Source organism: Vulpes vulpes, chromosome 2 (assembly GCF_048418805.1).
Source record: "Vulpes vulpes isolate BD-2025 chromosome 2, VulVul3, whole genome shotgun sequence".
NCBI lineage: Eukaryota > Metazoa > Chordata > Mammalia > Carnivora > Canidae > Vulpes > Vulpes vulpes.
The window spans coordinates 13,102,420-13,121,545 of record NC_132781.1 but is presented as its reverse complement, the minus strand read 5'-3'; the positions used below and the strand labels follow the sequence as shown (position 1 = coordinate 13,121,545).

The 19,126-nt window shown below is 56.7% G+C and overlaps 1 protein-coding gene across 1 annotated transcript in view; it reads right to left on the bottom strand.

Annotated features, from left to right (window-relative positions):
- The window catches only part of CACNG4 (calcium voltage-gated channel auxiliary subunit gamma 4), a 59,462-nt gene extending 40,698 nt beyond the window's left edge, over positions 1 to 18,764 (bottom strand). The window contains exon 1 of the mRNA XM_072746761.1: positions 18,454 to 18,764. Within this exon, the coding sequence (XP_072602862.1) occupies positions 18,454 to 18,673 (220 nt within the window). The 5' untranslated portion in view covers positions 18,674 to 18,764. The remainder of the gene's footprint in view (positions 1 to 18,453) is intronic.
- Positions 18,765 to 19,126: the final 362 nt, after the last annotated feature.

Here is a 19,126-nt window from a genome sequence, read left to right as displayed (position 1 = left end):
AGTAGCAGGCACTCAGTAAACGTTTGCTGAATGAATGAATAATCTGAGTGCCCAGGACTCAGTCTGGGGTCTGGTTTTTAAATTCTCAGTTTTTGATGGATTTGAATAGAGACTCAGAAATGCTGGTGGGGCCCTGGGGGCGCACAGGACAGGATGAGAGCTGGAGGCACTGGCTCCCCCAGGCAGGGTGACAAGAGGTCTCTGAGAATCACAGTTGCCTGACCGAGAGAGAACGATCTCAGAGAAGCAAGGTCATTCTAGGCCCTTGGGCCAGACCCTCTCACCTAAAACATGCCAAGCTTCTGCTACCCTTAGGACCGGCCTCTGTTCCGCAGGTGCGTTGGGTTTAGGCGAGCATCCCTATAAGGACGAGGCCTGTGTGGGGTGAGAGGGGCTCTCAGCTCGTTGCCAGCACAGACTCTGGCCCAACAACCAGAGCAGCCCTGAGGTGGGCTCAGACTCTTCTCAGAGGAGGAGGGTCAGCATCGTGACCAGAATAGTGCTCCATGCAAGTTCAAGTCAGACTCTGCCTCCCCTGCTCTATCTACCATCGGAGGCGAATAGAACCCACGTCCCTGGGAGGTGGAGAGAGTTTTTCCATGAGAGACTACAGACTGGGAGGCATGCTCGAGGGGCAGGTCTCATGAGCTCCCAATCACGCATCCTGCTGATATAGGAACGTCTTTTTCCTCTACCTGGCCAAGCAGTGCTCCCAAAAGGCTGGATGCAAAATTCATTGCTGGATGGAAGAATAAAATGAATGAATCACTGAGTCCTCAGAACTGCACAGGGGCTAGGTGCTCATTCTCAATGAGCACTCGCGGGGTTGGCTGGAACCAAGGAAAACACGACCAGCAGGTGGGGATGGATGGTGGCAGGTGAGGGCTGGTGACAGGCCACCTGGGGGTCCTTGTCACCCCAACCTGTGTTTGTCTGTTTTTAATTTTTTAAAAATTTATTTTAGAGGGAGAGAGAGAGAAAGTGTGGGCAAGGGAGGGGCAGAGGGAGACAGAGGGGGAGAATTTCAAGCAGACTCAGGGCTGAGCACGGACCCCCACTTGGGACTCGATCCCAAGACTCTGAGATCATGACCTGAGCCTAAGCCAATAGCAGACACTCAACCGACTGAGCCACCCGGGCGCCCTGTCTGATTTCATTTTTACTGAGGATAAAACACAGAGAGCAATCCTGAGTGCAGCTTGATGAACAGATGTCTACGTTCATGTAACCACCATCTAGATGGAGATATAGAACATGGTCACACACACGCCTGGGGCTCCCTCTTGCCCCCTTCCAGTCAATTCTCCACAGAGGGGAGCCACGCCGCTGACTCCCATCGCCCTGGATTAGTTCTGTCTGCAGTTGAACTTGATAGGAATGGAAGCATCCAGTATGATCAGACTCTGTTTTTCTATCCTATGCTTTTCGTGAGGTGGGAGTTAGCACGTGAATGCCAACAACTGGAATCTGGGTGTGAAAGTGTGCTGGCAGGTGGCCTCCCCTGCAAAAACGTGGGTTCTGGGGCTTTGAAATGGATGGTTAATGCCTCCTTAAAGGAGCTGTCTTGAGCAGAATGATTTTCACCTTCTCTGCTGAGAGCCCCCGATCTTGAGAGCCGCCTTCGGTCTGACAGCAGACTCTCTCCTCTGCGGGCTGCATGAGTCAGACTCAGAGCCCAGCATCGTGCACTGTTCTGGTCACGATGCTGTGCCCACCTCTTCCGAGAAGCCTGCCGTGCCAGCCTGGCTCACAGCCAGCACCCGGCAAGCACGGAGCTGGCACCTGTAGGACACGTCCTGCTCTCTCTGGACCCCCCACCCACCTCCTCACCAGCAGCACAGGAGCTTGCATTCTGGCCCCTGGGTTCCTAGGGTCATTATGGACAGTTTGGGATATTTGCAGGACACAGAGCCGCCCACCAGCCTCTCCTCAGGGAGACTAAGGCTGCTTCTCTTCCTCGACATGCAGCAGGCATGGGACAGTGTTTTGCATGGGGCTGTCGGAAGAGCTGGGAATGAATTCTGGAGGCAGACACCTGGGCATCCGTGTTGGCCTACGTCTGGGCTGGGGAGCCTGCTTAGCATCTCTACCTCCCACGAGGGAAGTGCTGCTCGTGGGGTGCTGCAAAGAGGAGAGGAGTTACACCAAGTGCCTGCACGTTAGCTATTTCAGAAGTTGTAGCTTCCGCCATCACAGCTCGCAAAGAAGAGCAGGGGTGGGGAGCTAGACTGCCTGGTTTGAATGCCACTGTCACCACTTGGCCCTGGGGCCTTGGGCCAGTTACTTAATTTCTCCATATCTTAGTTTCCCCATCTATACAGTAGAAGTAGTGACAGTTCCCACCTCACAGGGAGGCTGAGGATTAACTAAATATATATAAAGTGCTTGGGATGGTTCCTGGCATATAGTAAGTGCCATGTACATGTTAGCTCACTCTTTCTCTCCCCCCCTCTATAATATACCTGATAATTACTTAAATAGTATTTAATAGTAGCTGTTATTATGATGAGCTAACATATGGAAAGTTATGGAAATAATACATTTAGTCCCTGGTACACAGTGAGTACTTACTAGATATTCATTCTTATTTTTTTTTTTTAAATTTTTGTCATTTGGATCCTATGCAAAAAAGTGGGCAGGAGAGTGTGGGATGGATAAGCAGGTGAGGGTGGAGGGGAACACGGGCACCCCTGGCCCGGGCACCTACCAACTCCATGGGCAACTCAACAACCCACCTATGATCAGCGGGGAGGGTGTCCAGTGGGTCTCCGGACCCCGGGCCTCCCCACCCCCAGGGTCCTTGGTACCAGCAAGCACATCACGAAGGCTTGAAGACTAAAAGCCAGAAACGGTCTAGAGAAAACAACCAGGTTTAAAAACAAACAAAACCCCAAACCAGGTAAATTTCCTTCCCGATCTTTCCGAGATGAGAGAACTAGGGGAGGACATCAACACCACTTCCTAGAACATGAAGGGCTTTTAAGGCCAAAGATGAGTGCTTTGTTTTCAGCTTCAGGAAAGACTGAACGGGAAGGAACAAACATTATCATCAGAGGCACAGCGATTTTGATGGAATCAAGGAAGAGCCCTCTAGTCTGAGACCGGGTGTCTCTGTCGCAGCCACTGGCCTTGGGACCTCACGTCCTCCTCTGCTCGGTGGCCTGTCTGGCTCCCCTAGCTGAGACCCTGCAGCCAGCTGAGAGCAGCACTAAGGAGCATGTGGCCACCAGGACCCCTGGGCGATGACCACTCAGCATCGCTTGGCATTTGAAGGGTCAGCCGACTCGCTGCCCCAGAGCAAAGTGGTGCTGGTACAAGTCACAGTGGGAATCGCCTTTCCTCCAGCAGTCGCCACGCAAAGACTTTTTCTAAAGAATTTACACGAAGGGAATTGGCAACGGAAAAAAAAAATCTGAGACAGAAGAACCCTTCATTTGAAAGCCCCATCTGGGGATTTTTTGGTGCAACGGAGCATGCTTAAACTTGCCCAGGGAGGTTTTTCGGAAAAGAAAGAGAAAAGGAAGAAAAGAAAAAGAAAAGAAAATTCTGTTCAAACTTCACCGATTTTGCATTTTGAGAGATGTTGGCCAGTCTGACTCAGGCAGAAGAATTCTCCCAAAGGAACATTTCATGATGTGGCTTTTATCTGAAGCACTTAGTTTTACATACGTGATAAAAGTTTGTAAGGGCGTCTATCTGGGTTTTATTTTCTTTGCATTTACTTTTGTGGTCAGTTTGGGTACTTTGAAGGTGTGAGATGGATTTCTAGGAACGGAACCCCAGTGTGTAAATTGTGCTTACAGGAAACAAAACTTCGACTGTGGACGGCTCACAGAGGCTTTCATCCAGGAATCAATTTGGTTATAAGTCAGGGGTGGCCTGTAATAAAACACTGACATAAGGTGACTGGGAGTGATGCCGGGGAGCATGTTCCTGGAGGCATTAAGAATAAAGAGAACAAACACCGTCCACGCTGAATGGACTTACACACCCCACTATCCGCCTGAGGACTGGAGACTGGCCTTGATGCTTTCTAAACTTAAATATCAGGTTTCTATATCCACCCCCCCCCATAACAAATAATCTGCAAAACTTAGAAGGAGACAAAATAAATCACATATAGTTCCCACGACCACCACTGTAACATTTTGGTGAATTTCCTTCCAGTATTTTTTATTTTCGGGCCTCACAGAATAATCGTAGCCATATTCACATCTATTTTGTACCAGATGACCTTTAGAGGTTCCACATCTATGGGTTTTTGACTCACTCAATTTGCTACTTAATAGAATTCTCCCTATGTTTAATAAACCTTCTAATAATCACAGACTTAATACATTTTTATCCACTAAGTGCCTCAAGAACTTTCAAAAGTCGGCCTTGAACAGGAGGCGGAGGGGGTTTGTGTGATTGGAATATGGCAGGCAGGCTGCAAAGGCAAGGGGGAGAAACAGGAATACAGGGCAGAAAGCAAGGAAGGGAGGACAGATTGCCAGGCAGGAAGGACAGAACATTTGGGGTTTGCAGGACACCCCTGGAAGGACACCTATGGGTTCGGGATGTGCTGATGGTGGGGACAGTGGGAGTGGCTACAACCCAAAGGAGGATCCTGGGACCCAGCCACCAAGTGGGTGACCAGGGCGAAGGCGGGGGTCAGCAGGCAACTCCTGGAGAGACTGAACCTCGGGGCCACGGGCCACAAGGGCCACCAAGGTGGTGCAAGGGAGACCCTGCACGCGGCTGGGCCAACGGGACTCTTCACCCACCAGGCATCTGGCCTTGACTCACACGCAGGAATCCGTGGGCAGAGAGACAACAAAAGCTATTTTTCATGCAAGAGGAGTCGGACATCAGGAAAAATCAGAGCCCCTTTGTATGACATGCCAAATTGCTGAAGCGAGAAAATGTCTCGGGCGAGGGCTCAGATGCGAGCCGGGAAGGGCGCGCTCGCCCAGGGGGACCCGCCGTCAATGTGCACTTGTTATCGGGGCTTTTCAGAGCGAGGCCCGGAAGCGAGCGCCCCCCCCAACCGCCGCACGGCAGAGATGAGCCGGTGACACGGCCTTGGCCGGACTGGCCGGCCCCTGGAAGGGAGCCTGGGTGTCCTGAGATGTCCCCGGGGAGTCTTCGGGGCCCCGTGTGCTTTCCCTTGCTTGGGGCTGGGGCTGGGGCTGGGGCTGGGGCTTGGCCGCGCTTCCTCTGACACCTGTCCTCACGGGTGGGACCCCTTCCCGCTGCCCAGGGGCAGGGCATTCTCTGGCTTAGTAAAGGACAGTAACTACCAGGCTTTGGGCCCTTTGTTCCCGGCTCGAACTAAGCCCTGGCATAGCTCATCCCGCCTCCGGTGAGCAAATCTGGGCTGTGGGGTGTCGCTAACACCCCATTTTGCAGAGAGGGAAACTGAGGCTCCGCAGATCCCATGAAATGCTTGGCTGGCTGCCCCACAGCTAGCAGGAGGCAGAGACTGGGCTCCAACCCCACTCCCCTGGGGATTTGAGCCCGCCTCCCCCACCCCACATCCCCCCCAGGAGGCCACTGGTCCAGCCTGTGTATTTCAAGTCTATGGCGAAGCAGATGGGCCTGGAACCCTGCATGGGTTTCCCTCCGCATCCTCCCGGCCACCCTATGAGACAGGACCTGGTACAGCCCCCAGGAGCAGCACCCCACAGCCCGCTGTGCTCCCCTGCTCTCCACGCCCTGCGCTGCATTAGACACTGCTCTTGTCTCCTCTGGGTTCCCCGGACCCCGGAACCAGAGGGTAAGTTCCCCGAGAGCTTGATGCACTTCGCCAGGGTGAAGCCAGGCACTCAGCAGGCACCCCAGAAATGCTTAATGGTGACGGAGTTTCAAGTAATTCTGCTCCCCAAGGCAGCCTCGGGCCTTGGGTAGAGTTGGGGGCAGCCCTTGGACAAAAACGAGAGAGGTGAGGTCTGCAACCAGTACCCACCTCCACTCCCCACTCCAGCCATGGACTTCTGGGCAAGCTCAGGCCCCCCAGCACCAGCTTCCCCGCCCTGCTTTTCTCATCAAAGGCTCTGCTCCGGACAGAAGGACACGCGGGGGAGGCTATGTCATTTATGGGGTCCAGAGCAAAATGGCAAGGCTGATCCTCTTGTTCAAAAATGATGAAGAATTTAAAGATGGTGACAGCAGAGCACTGAATGCATAGACAGGGTTCAAGCCCACAAGTCTTTGGCCCATGAGTACAGCCCTGGTGACAATAGTCATTTTATATCCTTCACACATGACCTGTTATGGGGTCTGGATTTTTCTAGAACAGTCTTGATTTTAAATTGTGTGCATCTCTCCTCTGCCTTGCCGCCTCCTCAAACTAGGGATACCAAAATCAGGATTTCAATAATACCTCCTATAGTACCTCTTACACCTTGGACAACAGTAGAAAACCTGCTGCCTGCTTTTTACCTACTTTTGGTTCAGAAAATACAAATGCCACAGTGTCATTTTTCCGGGGGGAGCCGAAGGCACTGGGGTTCAACATTCACGGCCTGACATCTCATCACAAGGGGGATTGGTTTTCATCCATCCAGCAGCTGACTCCCACATCTGTCTCCGGGCCTGCCCTGTCTCACCCCTGCAGAGGGGCCTGGTCCCCCACTCTGTGCACTCAGCCCATCTGAAATCCAGCTCTTCTCTCTCCAGTCCCCCTAGACCACTCCTCCTTGGTTCTGTGTCTTAGGGAATGGCTCCACTGCCTAGGGGGGTGTTTATCATTGTATCCCATTTTATAGATGCGAAAACTGAGCCTCGGAGCAGCTAGGGAATTTGTCCAAGGTTGCAGAGAACGCAGGGTAGGGCAGGATTCAAATGCATGTCTCGGGGTGCCTGGGTGACTCAGTTGGTTAAGGGTCTGCCTTCTGCTCAGGTCATGATCTTGGGGTCCTGGGATGGAGCCCCATGTAGGGCTCCCTACTCAGCAGGGATTCTGCTCCTCCCTCTCCCTCAGCCCCTCCCCCTACTCATGCTCCCTCTCTCTCAAATAAATAAAATCTTAAAAAAAAAAAAATGTCTCTTTGGCCACCCCCCACCCTCTACCAGCCCCCATCCTATTAACCATCACATGGATTTGGTTCAGATATCACCTTCCCTGACTCTTTTTCTGGAAAGTGAAGGTCCCAGTGGGAGATGTCAGAGAGGTGTGCGAGCCCATATCTGCAGGGTTTCGCAGATCAGGGAATGAGCCTGAGTTTATCACAAATGGGTTGTGGTCCCATTGAAAGGTGTCAAGCTGGGGAATGAGGTCATCTGATTATATTTCTATAAGATCTTTCTGTGTGAAGGGCTGGCATGGGGTGGGGGGCAGGAGAGAGAGCAGGGACACCAGTCAGGACCCTGCTTGGGGCATGTGGGTGAGAGATGACAGAGGCTGGGAGCCAGGTGTAGAGAAGTGGGGGGGAAGCAGGGGGTGTGTTCGGGGGTGAAGCTGGCAGGGCTGGGGAGGGCTGTTGCAGGAAAGTGGTTCCTGCGGTGGTCAGCACTGTGCTGGGCAGTGTCTGCTGGAGGCTGAGCTAAGCCCCGAGTGGGTGGGAGATGACTCGAGGCTGATTCTCCTGAGAAGAGACCACACTGGCCAGCAGCAGCACGTCTGACATGTGAGGCCACTGCCTGCATGTGGTTCCTTGCCAAGGTGTCAGGGTGAAAAGAGGCCGAGCCAACAGTGTTTCCAAGAAAGGCAGCCTGAGGTCCTGTCCTCTGTGCAGTGCCTCCGCGGGAGCGGCCGCTGTGCCTTACCGGCAGCTTCCCAAGTACCTTCTCACTGCACAGTCACATAACTCTGGGGAGGGAGGGAGGGACAGAGGGATGGGGAAGACAGACAGAGGATGCGGGGAAGAGGGAAGGAGGAGAAAGAACGGAGGGAAGAGGAGGAAGGAAGGATAGATGGAAGAAGGAGGAATGAAAGAGGGAAGGAGGGTGGAGGGAGAGATGAGAGAGGAGGGAGGGAGGAGGGAGGAAGGTGGAGGGAGGAAGGAGAGAGGAAAGATGAGAGAGGAAGGGAGAGGGAGGAGGGCAGGATAAAGGGATGAAGAATGGAAGAGGATGGAGGGTGGAGAGGAGGATGGAGGGAAGGACAGGTATCATGTGTCAGTTTCCCACATGAGCAAACCGAGGCTCTAGGAGGTTGAGGGATAAGTAGAGGACAGGTCAGATGGTCAGTGGCAAGTTTGGGACCAGGCCCAGGGCTCCTGACCCCTGTTGCGATGTTCCTACACCCAGGCACCCCGTCCCCCTCTATCACAGCCCAGATCCCGCCACACCTGAGTTCATAGCGGCAGCCTCAGTGGGTGCCAGGAAATGGGACGGGGGCACCCTCGGCCTGGGTGGCCATCACTGCCCCGGGCACTGCCTGGGTGCTAGACCCTATTTCAGTTCCTAATTGAGAGCCCTCAGCCAGGTTCTGATTTTACGGTTCCCAGAAGCCACTCAGAGCGGTTCAGCCTCCGAGAGGTGATGACATAGCACCGTGCTCTCCACCGGCCCGAACATCCCCGGAGACGCTCAGCCCTCCATTCCCAGGCCCTGGGCCCAGTGAGCTGACCTGGGGCCCTGCTCAAGTTGGCTGTAAGGGTGGGACAACTTCTTCTCCTGGGAAAATTTCCAAGGTTCCAGAAACATGGACAAGGGAGAAGGCAATTCGGCCTTGACTATCTATCTACAAGATGCCAGGCACCTCGCAGGTTATTTTGCACACGACCCTGTGCAAAAAACCATGAGGTTTTCTCACAGAACCTTCCAGATGATCCCAGGGGCTAATCTGATGATGTCCCCACCTTACCATGGAGGAGAAGTTAGGAGTCTGGACTCCAACCCAGGTCCATGTGACTTCAGGGTTGGCCGTCTGATGCTGCCACTTGGGTGCGGGCTAGTGGGGGCTGGGAGAGTGCCCTGGGGTGGGCATCCAGCCCCGCCTCTCCCCCCAGGGGCCAGGAGGTGCCTGAGAGAGGGACGGCGGGGGAGCCAGGGAGGCCAACCAGCTTCCGTTTCTGGGTTTTCTCCCAGGCTCTGGAGTTGCGCCGGAGTCAAGAAATCCCCAGGGCATGGGACACCTGGGTGGCTCAGTCGGTGACGCATCTGCCTTCGGCTTAGGTCATGATTCCGGGGTCCTGGGATCGAGTCCCACATCAGACTCCTTGCAGGGAGCCTGCTTCTCCCTTTGCCTGTGTCTCTGCCTCTCTCTCTCTATGTCTCTCATGAATAAATAAATAAAAATCTCAAAAAAAAAAAAAAGAAAGAAAGAAAAAGAAAGAAAGAAAGAAGAAAGAAAGAAAGAAAGAGAAAGAAAGAAAGAAAGAAAGAAAGAAAGAAAGAAAGAAAGAAAGAAAGAAACGACTCCCTGGGACCTTTCCCCACTTTCAGAGAGTGGGGAATGGCCAGGGAAGAGGAGGGACACCTCATAGCACTTGGGGGTACCTCTGCCTCCATGGGCTTGGTGTGGCAGGAGGCACAGAAGGGTTGATGTGGCCACAGGAGGGACCTCGCTCCAGGTCTGCAGTCCTCCTGGGTGGGCATGGGGCAGGCCAGGTAGGGGAAGGGTGAGAGCAGCTCCAGTTAAAACCCCAAGCCCTATAAGCCCGAGCACTAGCTCTGCGGCTGGGGGCTGGGGGCTGGGGCATAAATTCTTGAGGAGCCCAAGGAAGGAGCTGGGGTGGCTTGAAGAAGGATGGACAGAAGTCAGGGCAGGGGGATGGTAAAGTGGGGTGAAAGATCCTGATGTTTAGGCGAGCAAAAAACAATCAGAGGACCCTTCCAACGCCATACCCCAAGAGGGCGGCTCCCAGGCCCCATCCTGGCTCCAGGAGAGTGGGAGGGCAGGGAGGCCTGTGCCAAGGCTGGGTATGGAGTCACAGTCTGCCGTCTTCCAGCCAGTCGAGCCTCGTGTCTCCCAGGGGAGGACCTGTCTGCTTTGCACAAACCCTGGAGCTTCCCTTGGAGGGTCGTCTGGCGCCCCCCAGCCCTGTCCTGACACTGCAGAGGTATCACAGAGCCCTTGAAATGCAAAGGGGCAAGGATGTCTAGCCCTTGCCCGGATGGCTACGGGGTGATGGACAACCTTCAGGCCTCCTCACAGCCCCTGTGTGCTCTAGGATGGCAGCTACCTTCATCTGGCTCCCGGCCTACACTCGGGAACCTGCTAGAATAGGGGCCAAATGCAGTCCTGAGTCCCCCCAGTGTTGTCCGAACGTGCATTCGGTTTGGGGAGCACCTGCTCTGTAGGAGTGCGCTGGGCACTTTCGCATTTGTTGCTTCATTATCTTATTTTCCAGACACGTGAACGACAACTCAGAGAGGTTAAGTAACCTGCCCAAAGCTGCACAGCTACCTGGGAAAGCTGGGATTTGAACTCAACACCTGGCCACCTGGCATGCTGCCTTTTCAACAGAGTCTATTTTAATGTGACAGAAGGAGACAGGGAATACATTTTTCCCAGGCCTCTGTATCGGAGACAGTCCGGCGTCTCTTGAGCAGTGATGTCCTTTACCAGGTGCACCCTGGGTGCCTCACACTGGGTCAGGCTCTCGTCTTTGTCCCAGCCCCGGGAAGCCCAGGGGCAAGCATGTGGCCCATCTCCAGCAACACGGCCGGCCCTGGCGGCGTGCATTTTGTGCGCTAATCGGACTCCGACCATCATCTTATTTCCCTGCTCTTATTTCTACTTCCATCCCAGTGCCTCCCCTACTTTGTTGTTTGTTTTTATCTTGTCCCTTTCTTCCTTTCTCTCTTTTTTGGTTAGAGGGAGAAGAAGAACTAAAAAGAGTAAAATCATGCGATGTCATTTTCACAGCTTTGAAAAGTTGTTCATATAAAGAAATTGTTACGTTAGAAAAGCAGCGTTCCCCCGTCTGCTGCCATGTCCTGGCTTGCAGTTCAGAAGAGATGGTCTCATGCAGCACCTCCCAGAACTTCATGGGGCTGAAAAGCAAGAACTGTGGGGTGGAGGGAGGGGGAGCTTGGGCATGGGGCCCTAGCCTTAGCACCCCAGTGTATTCTCTAACTGAGGCTGTTCCCAGGCAGCTGGCCCGTGCACACGTGTCCTTATTGGGAGCCAGGGGCTGCTTCTCTGAGTGTGTGTTTGCGGGTTAACTGTGATGGAGCTGATGCGCGGTGGCAGAGAAAGGCCCAGAGGGAATGAGCTCCCTTCATCCTCCTGCATTTCCTGCTGCTTACTTCTCCTACTACGGTGGCTGTTCATTGCCCAGTCTCTGCCCGGTGCCCGCCTGAGGGGAGGCTGCACCAAGGAAGCCCTCACCAGGCAGCCCCCAGACCCCCTTCTGCTCCCGGGTCTGTCACAAACGAGCTGTGTGACCTTGGGTGAGTCACTTTGCCTCTCCGGCCTTGAGTTTCCTTTGCTTGCAGAGTGTGAGGATCGGGTCACATCAGCAGCCCCACCCTCAGTGTGGACACATGCTGGGGGGTCACAGGCAGGGTGAGCCGGGTCAACTGCGATTCAGTACTCCTAAGACGGGAATGGAAGTGAGCACCACTTATGCCACCAGTCACCTAAAGCAGATGCCAGGCCGCCCTGCGAGTGGAGCTGCTCCCACGATACGTTTTCTTGAAGGAAAGAGAAAAGAGTGGAGCTGCCCCCCACCCACCCAAAACGATGCTTCTCTTAGAGCAATGGTTCTCTACTAGGGGTTGATTTTGCCTTTCCCCTATACCTGCACCCCACACATGCCAAGGAGACATTTGGCAACGTCTGGAAGTATTTTGAGTTGTCACAGCAGCTTCTTCTAGTAGGAAGAAGCCAGAGATGCTGCTCAACATCCTATAGCACACAGGACAGCCCCAACCACAAAGAAGGGCCCAGCCCCAAATGTTGGTGTACTGATGTTGAGAAACCCTGTCCTGCCATGAGGGGCAGTTGATGATGAATCCAAACACTGGGGAACCGTGATGACTTAGTGTGGTCCTCTTGAAGTCCCCTCCTCAGCTCTTCTCAGCATGACTTTGGGCAGTGGGCATGTGGAGTGGTACCCCCAAACTCTGGAACCCCCATGAGTACGTGCTTGATTTCCTTTCCCAATCCTGCTCCCCACTCAGACGTGGCCCCCCAGCCTTGCGGCTGTCGTACCCCCAGACCCAGGCAGTCATCCCTGACTCCTCACCTCCTCCTGCCTGTCCTTCTCTCCACTTCTCCCCCTCGCTGCTGCCGCCAGTTAGCCCCTGGCTTCCAGGCTGGTCCCCTGCAACGATGACCAGACTGGATGACCTGATGGCCTCCCTTGCCTTCCAGAATCTCCACTCTCCACCTGCAGCCAGAGGCTCTTCTCAAATTATAAACCCGATCACTTTGCCCCCTTGCCCCAAGCTCCTCAAAGCAACGACCCTGAGCCTGACCTCCAAACCTCACCAGCACCCCTAAGGGGTGGTCCCCTCAGGACCTCAGCTTGCCTTTTCCTCTTCCTGGAAGATCCTCCTCCAGTCCTTCAACAGCTCTTTCCTGTCCCCTTGACCGATGGCAGCGCTCCCCAGCCCCTCCCAGCATACCCCGCTCTGTTTCCATCCTAACCCTCATCAGTACCTGGAAGCGTCAGCTACCCCATGAAAATGATGGCTCCAGGAGAACAGGGAGTCAGTCTCACCCACCGCTGTGACTAAGAGCCTCGCGCGTCTGACACAGAGCAGGTGCTCCGTGAGCACGTGCGGAACAGTGAATAAATGAATGGATGAATGAATGAATAAATGAATGAACAGAAGCAGGCCCGGCAGATCGGTGACTTATAGCCCTTACATGTGTGTCTTAGCAGAAAAAAGGTTGAGAGCCATTGAAAGAAGTAATCTCAGAGGTTCTTCCAGCTGCAGGATCCCCACCCCCCGCCCCCCTGCTAGCCCACGTTGTGGCCTCATGAACCTGATTCATTCTGGAGGCTGGGGGGCAGAGGGCTCTCTGGGGCTTGTGTGGCAGATAGTCAGCAATGAGAGGAATGTTCCAGATCATCTAGGCCTCACCTTCAGATGAGGAAACAGAGGCCCACCCGGCTCTCTTCCACAGCGCCAGTTGGGCTATGCAGTTCTTTGCCTCCCCCGCCTCTGAGACTCTGGATCTGATGACCTGAGGTCTCTTCTTTCTCTGCCCTTCTGTGACTATAGCCTGAAAATCTTGAGTCTCCCCATCTGAGGAGACTGACCCAGGAGAATTATTTTAAAGAGCTGCTGCTGGGGCACCTGGGTGGCTCAGTCGGTTAAGCATCTGCCTTTGGCTCAGGTCATGATCCCTGGGTCCTGGGACCGAGCCCCACATTGGGTTCCCTGCTTAGCTGGAAGCCTGCTTCTCCCTCTGCCTCCCGTGCTTGCTCTCTCTGTCAAATAAATAAATATATAAAATCTTTAAAAAATAATAAATAAAGAGCTGTTGCTTTCCTACAGAGCCTTTTGAAGCCTCTCACATGGGGGTCCTCCAAAGCCGGCTCTGTGGTGAGGTCATTAAATCAGACCACTGAGATCCCCAGCTTCTCCTCACTCACTCAGCGGGGTCCAGCTAAAAGGACCTGGATTTTTCTTATAAGAAGAGAGAAAGCAGTGAAGAACACAGCAGGGCATTAAGGAAAAGTAGACACGAGAAGGGACTGCCAGGGTCCCTTCCTGAATGTCTAGAGAGTGAACACCAGTTAGGGAGAAGGCACAGGTAGGGAGAGCACCCCTGTAACAGACTGAATGCCGATGTCCCCCCGAATTTCATAGATGTTGACGCTCTAACCCCAGTAGTATTTGGAGGGGGGCTTTGGGGGCAGTGAGAAGGTTTAGATGGGGACTTGGAGGGGGGGTCCTCATGATGGGATTGGTGCCCTTCTAAGGAGAGAGCAGAGAGCCAACGCTCTGCCCTGCGAGGACACAGCGCGAAGGGGATCGACCACCTGCAAGCCAGGAAGTGGGCTCTCACCAGGAACCAGACTGGCTGGCACTGGATCTTGGGCTTCTAGCCTCCAGAACTCTCAGAAATAAATGCCGCTTAAGCCACTGGCCCTATCGTATTCTGTTATGGCAGCCTCAACTGAGTAAGACAACCCCCACACTTGCCCCTTCTCAAATCTGTGTGGTTCAAATAAAGGAAATCCTCTGGTTGGTGGAAAGCCAAGCTCATTCTGTAGTACTCAAGAGCTGGGACCATCTTACGCCTCATCTTCTATATCTGTGAAAGGCAGATAATTAATATTTACCTTGAAGTGTTGTTGACAATTACATGAACTAACGTAGACCTGCACGAAGGTCTTCACCAAGTGATGGCTGTTATTATCAACACCAGAGGGCAAAGGAGAGCCGGCGGGTGAGGTGACTAGCTGGGGGAGGCCTGCTCTGGCTGCTGTCACCCACCTACGCCTGACTGGACAGGCTGTCTATGAGTTATTGCAAGAGAAAAATGAAAGCCAACACGGACAGGAAAAGTTCCCAGTCCAGTGCCTGGAGTGGAGTGGGTGAGGAAAGGATGTTATTTGAATCAAAACGTCTCTGAACGGTCCTCCGTGGGGAGCATGGTTTAAGGCAGAGCTTCCTGGCACCTGCTAGGAGAGGGTTCCGAGTGTCCTGGAGGAGTAAGCTCCGTCCCCAGGCCTTTGGGCCACTGGGCCCCGGCAGCTGCAGCCCCTGGGTAGTCCCTGATGGCTGTCCTCTCTTCCCCCGGCCCCAGGCTGCAGTACTAATAGTTTCTTTTTCTCTGTGTGCCATGGTGTGAATGAAGCCTGGGTATACTGGTGTGAGAGGTGCTGCCCAGGTGAGGGAGGTGGGTCCATGAGGGATCCCCCAGGGGCCCCAGCGAACACTCCAGAGCTAACAGTGGCCCTGGGGGCTTTGGCACCCTGACATAAGCTGCTGCCTTCTGGGCCCACAGTCTCCTCCCCTCCTGTGTTTACACGAGGTCTTCTGTTCCCAGCACACAGCACATGTTCCCATAATGCTTGCTTGCATTCTGTAGCTTGCCTAACTGCAAAACGATTAGAGACTGGACAAATGCTGGTTGGTGATACTTATGATACAAAAGTCCACAAAGATGGTATTACTTCTTTTCTATGTCCCTAGCCTTGGGCTGAGTGTCACCAAAGGCACAAAGAAAGAATGAGGTGGGGTTCCGGGAAGGGAGAGAGCAGGAGGCCGAATGTGATAGTGACGGGCTAGTCCAGAATGTGGTAGAAGGAGAGAGACAGACAGACAGAAACAGAGACAGAGGCAGAAATAGACAAAGAGAGAAGAGATGAGGAGGGGAGGGGAGAGAGGGGGAGAGGGGAGGGGAGGGGAGGAGAGAAAGAGTATGTTATGCAATTTGGGCATCACTTGTGCATTCTCACTTCTGAATGCCTTCATGCTGCTGTCAGCCCAACCCCAGAGCTAGGCTCCACTGGGTAGTCAAGTACTTGGTTCTATTTTTAATGGCAACCCAGAAGCTGTTTGGGAAAGGGCAGGATGACATGGTGGGAAGAGCTTTGTAGTGAGACAAAGGCTCAAATCTGGCCCAGCAGCCTCCTACCTGGGTGCCTCTGGGCAAGTGCCTTACCCTCTCTGAGCCTCTGCATCCTCAGCTGCAGGCAGGGGTAAAGACAGCATCCTCTCAGAGCTGTCGTGAACGTGGCATGTGCGAACAGGCACAGGCTCTGCACACTTGTCGGACAGAGGAGCGAAGCGGGGAGACCTGGCTTTGGGGGGGGCAGAAAGGGGCTGGGGTGCTGGTAGCCCTGCCAAGGCTGGGAGCAGGCCTGTCGGACTGCACGGATGCCCTAAGTACACAGAGGGCTGGGCTCTCCCTGCCTGGCCACATCACTGATGGGAGATGATCTGAAACACTGCTTTTTGAGTTGCCAGTAAAGCCTTCGGATTCCCATGGTCACAACCAGTGTTTCGTTAGCGGCCTGGCACAGTATTTCTCCAGGATCAGCCCAGAGGCTTGATCTTTTCATCTCCCCACCACCCATGTAAAGCTTTGGGGTACTCTGTTAGAGAACAGGTGGAAATCATGCATTTTACACTCAAGGCCAACACTGGGGTGACCAGGCCCCCAGGAAAGGGCTTGGGATGACTGTGCTGTCGGGGTCCCGGCCTGGACCCTCACTGGCAGGTGGAGGCATCGCCGATGTCAGGAGATTGTGCTTCTCTGAGGTAAGCGGCAGTTTCCACCCAAGTCCAGGGACCGTCACGGTGATGCTAGCCACAATAAGGAATCCTGAACCAGCATTCCCAGCCCCGGGTTGGTCCGAGGATGCTCCAGCTTTCGGATGTGGCCTGGTTTGGCCCTCAGAACCCCTGAGCTCAGGTTGGTGGGGGGATGGCAGAGGCAGCTCAGTTCTTGTGGTGAAGTCCCCCAGATGGCAATTCCCCACCCTCCCTCTGCCAGCAGAGCCAGCTGCCCAGATCGGCTTGGGGCTCTCTTGATGAACACCGAGTGCAAACGGCTCGAGGCAGCTGGCAAGATGCTAAGTGCAGCATCAATCCTAATTAGGATGAGGAATTAATAAAGGAGGCATTCGAGCCGCTCTGCAGAGGCCAGGCTTGCTGCCGTGGAGGAGTTAGTTCCGATTTCCACTGGGAAACTGGAAGGCCTGGGGTCCACGTGTGCATTTGGGTGGTGACAGCGGCATGACTTTACTGTGCCACGCAGAGCCTTTGAGGTAGAAGATGGGGGCTCTGCAGCCCCTGCTCTGTGTCTAATTCAGGTGCTGTGGCAGGTAGTGACGTGGGTACATTCTCCAGATGAGAAGAGTAGGTGTTCGTGATCTGAGCAATTGCACACCAAAAATGATGTTTTTCAAAAGAAAAAAGGAGGGTGTGATCGTGGGCCCACTGATCCTTTGTGTGGCTGTGTTTCCCAAACTATTGATTGCACATGCCCGCTCCTCCAAGACTGCACTTAGCCCTGGCATTAAAGCCCAAATTGCAAAGGGCAAGGCAGCCTCGTTTGGGAAGAGGGTGTGTGTGTGTGTGTGTGTGTGTGTGTGTGTGTGTGTGTGTGTGTGGAGGGGCAGGGGGGCGGGGAGGGTGGAGGGAGGGAGGCAGAGGTGGGCAGGATTCCCGTGAGAGCGAGTCTAGGAGGAAGAGAAGGGAGCAAGTTCAAGCTCGCCGAGCCGACCCAGCTTTACAAAGCCTCTTTTTAGATGACTCCAAATACAGCCAGAAAAAGGGCCACCTCTTTAAGGGCTCCCCACCAGCCGTCACCAAGCTCCGACCCCGCTGAACTATTTGCAGGAGCTGGACCTGCAGTCGGGAAGGCTGGTGTGTGGGAGCAAACCCGAGTAACCGAGGGGCGGAGTTAACACCCGGGGCGCGGGGCGGGGGGGGGGGTACGGAAAAAGAGGAAACTCTGTGCGACGAGATCCGAAAGCAGCGCTCCGCCAACTTGCCCCATCCCTTCCCGCGTCTGAAAGCCGGGGCCCAGCGGCAGGCCCGTCCACACCCGGGCTGGGACCCGTCCACACCCGGGCTGGGACCAGCCACCTGTTCACTCCAGCTCCGCAGCGGGGCGGGCGCGAGGCGCTGGAGTCGGGCGGGCCCCTGCCGCGGAGGGAGCGGTCCCCGCGGTCCCGGGACGCGCATCCCGGCCGCAGAGGGACCCCCACCTTACGCCCTCCGCGGGATGCACCCTCGCGCGTCCGGGGGGCGCAGCGCCCCGCCCCTCCGGCCCCGACGGGGCGGCCACGCCCCTCCCAGGCAGTCGCGGGTTCGCGGGTGGGCCCTGCGCGCTCGGGTGTCCTGCCCAGGTCTCCCGCGGCCTCCCTGCCGGGGCACCCGGGCCACGGGCGTGCTCCCCTGGGGGGGGGCAGCCTCGGTGACGCACCCCTCCCTCCGCACCCAGCAGGGAGCAGCGGGCCGGGGCCCCGCAGAAGAGTAGGCGGCGGAGCGGGGTCTGGGCGGCGGCAGGCTCCCGCGGCCCCGCGCCCCGGAGCCCAGCCCCCACCCCGCCCCGCCCCCACCCCGCCCCCACCCCCGGCCCCCGCTGGAGCTAGCGGGGAGCGGCCCCGGCGCTCCCCGCCCCCGGCCGCCCCGCCCCAGGATGGCCAGTTCCCATAGCAATCGCACAGACACCGGTTGCCAAGCAACCCCTCCCCCTCCCCTCCCCTCCCCTCCCCTCCCCCGGCCGCTCCCCCAGCCCAGCCTCCTCCCGCCCCCACGCCAGCCTCCACCCTCGGCATCGCTCGGGCCTCGGGCCGCACGCGCGCCCGTGTGAGTTTCCGCGTGTTCCGCCGTGTCCGTGTGCGAGTGCGAGTGCGAGTGCGTGTGCGCGGAGTTCGCGGGATCGGCCCGAGGGGACCCGCCCGCCCGCTCCGGCTCCTTTGTGTGTCGCGCGGAGCCGGGCCGCGCCCACCCGGTCCCCGCCGGCGGCCCGGGCAGGCTGTGCGTGTGCGAGTGCGTGTGCGAGTGCGCGCGTGTGCGCGCGTGTGCGAGCCGGGGCTGGGGGCGCGGGGCGCGGGGCGCGGGGCGCGGGGCGGGCGCGGGGCGGGGCGGGGCCGGCCGTACCTTCGATGCAGCACACCCGCCACAGCCCCGAGTGGGTGAGGTCGCCGCGGGCGCGGCGGGGCGCGGGCCCGTCGTCCATGGTCAGGTTGGTGCCGTTGCAGATGTGCGCGCTGGAGTAGAGCCAGTAGTCGGTGCCGATGGCGATGGCCATGAGCGAGAAGGCTGCGAAGGCGCCGGCCGTGGTCAGCAGCATCTGCAGCCCGCGGTCGCATCGCACCATGGTGGGCGCCTCATAGTCCGCCGCCCGCCGGCCCGGCCCGCCGCGCCCGCCCGCCCTCCCCCCTCCGCGCGCCGCGCCGGGGGCGCCGGGGGCGCCGGGCCGGGGGGCCGAGGGCCGAGGGCCGGGGGCGGGGGGCGGCGCCGCGCTGCGCGCTCCGACCCCGCGCCCCGGCCGTGCCTGCGCTCGGGCGCCGCCGGGGCTCGAACTCCGAGGCGCGGCGGCGAGTGAGGGCTGCGCGGGCCGGCGGGCGGGCTGGCGGCGGCGGCGGGGGCTCCTCCCTCTCGGCCCGCCCTCCCGCGCGGCCCGCGCCTCCGCCCCGCGCCCTCCGCGCCGCCGCCGCCGCCGCCGCCGCCGCCGCCGCGCTCCGGGCCCGCGCCCGGCTCCTGCCGGCGCCGCCCCGCGCCTCGGCCCCCGCCCCGCCCCCCCCTCTCCCGGGTTCATTCACAGCATCCC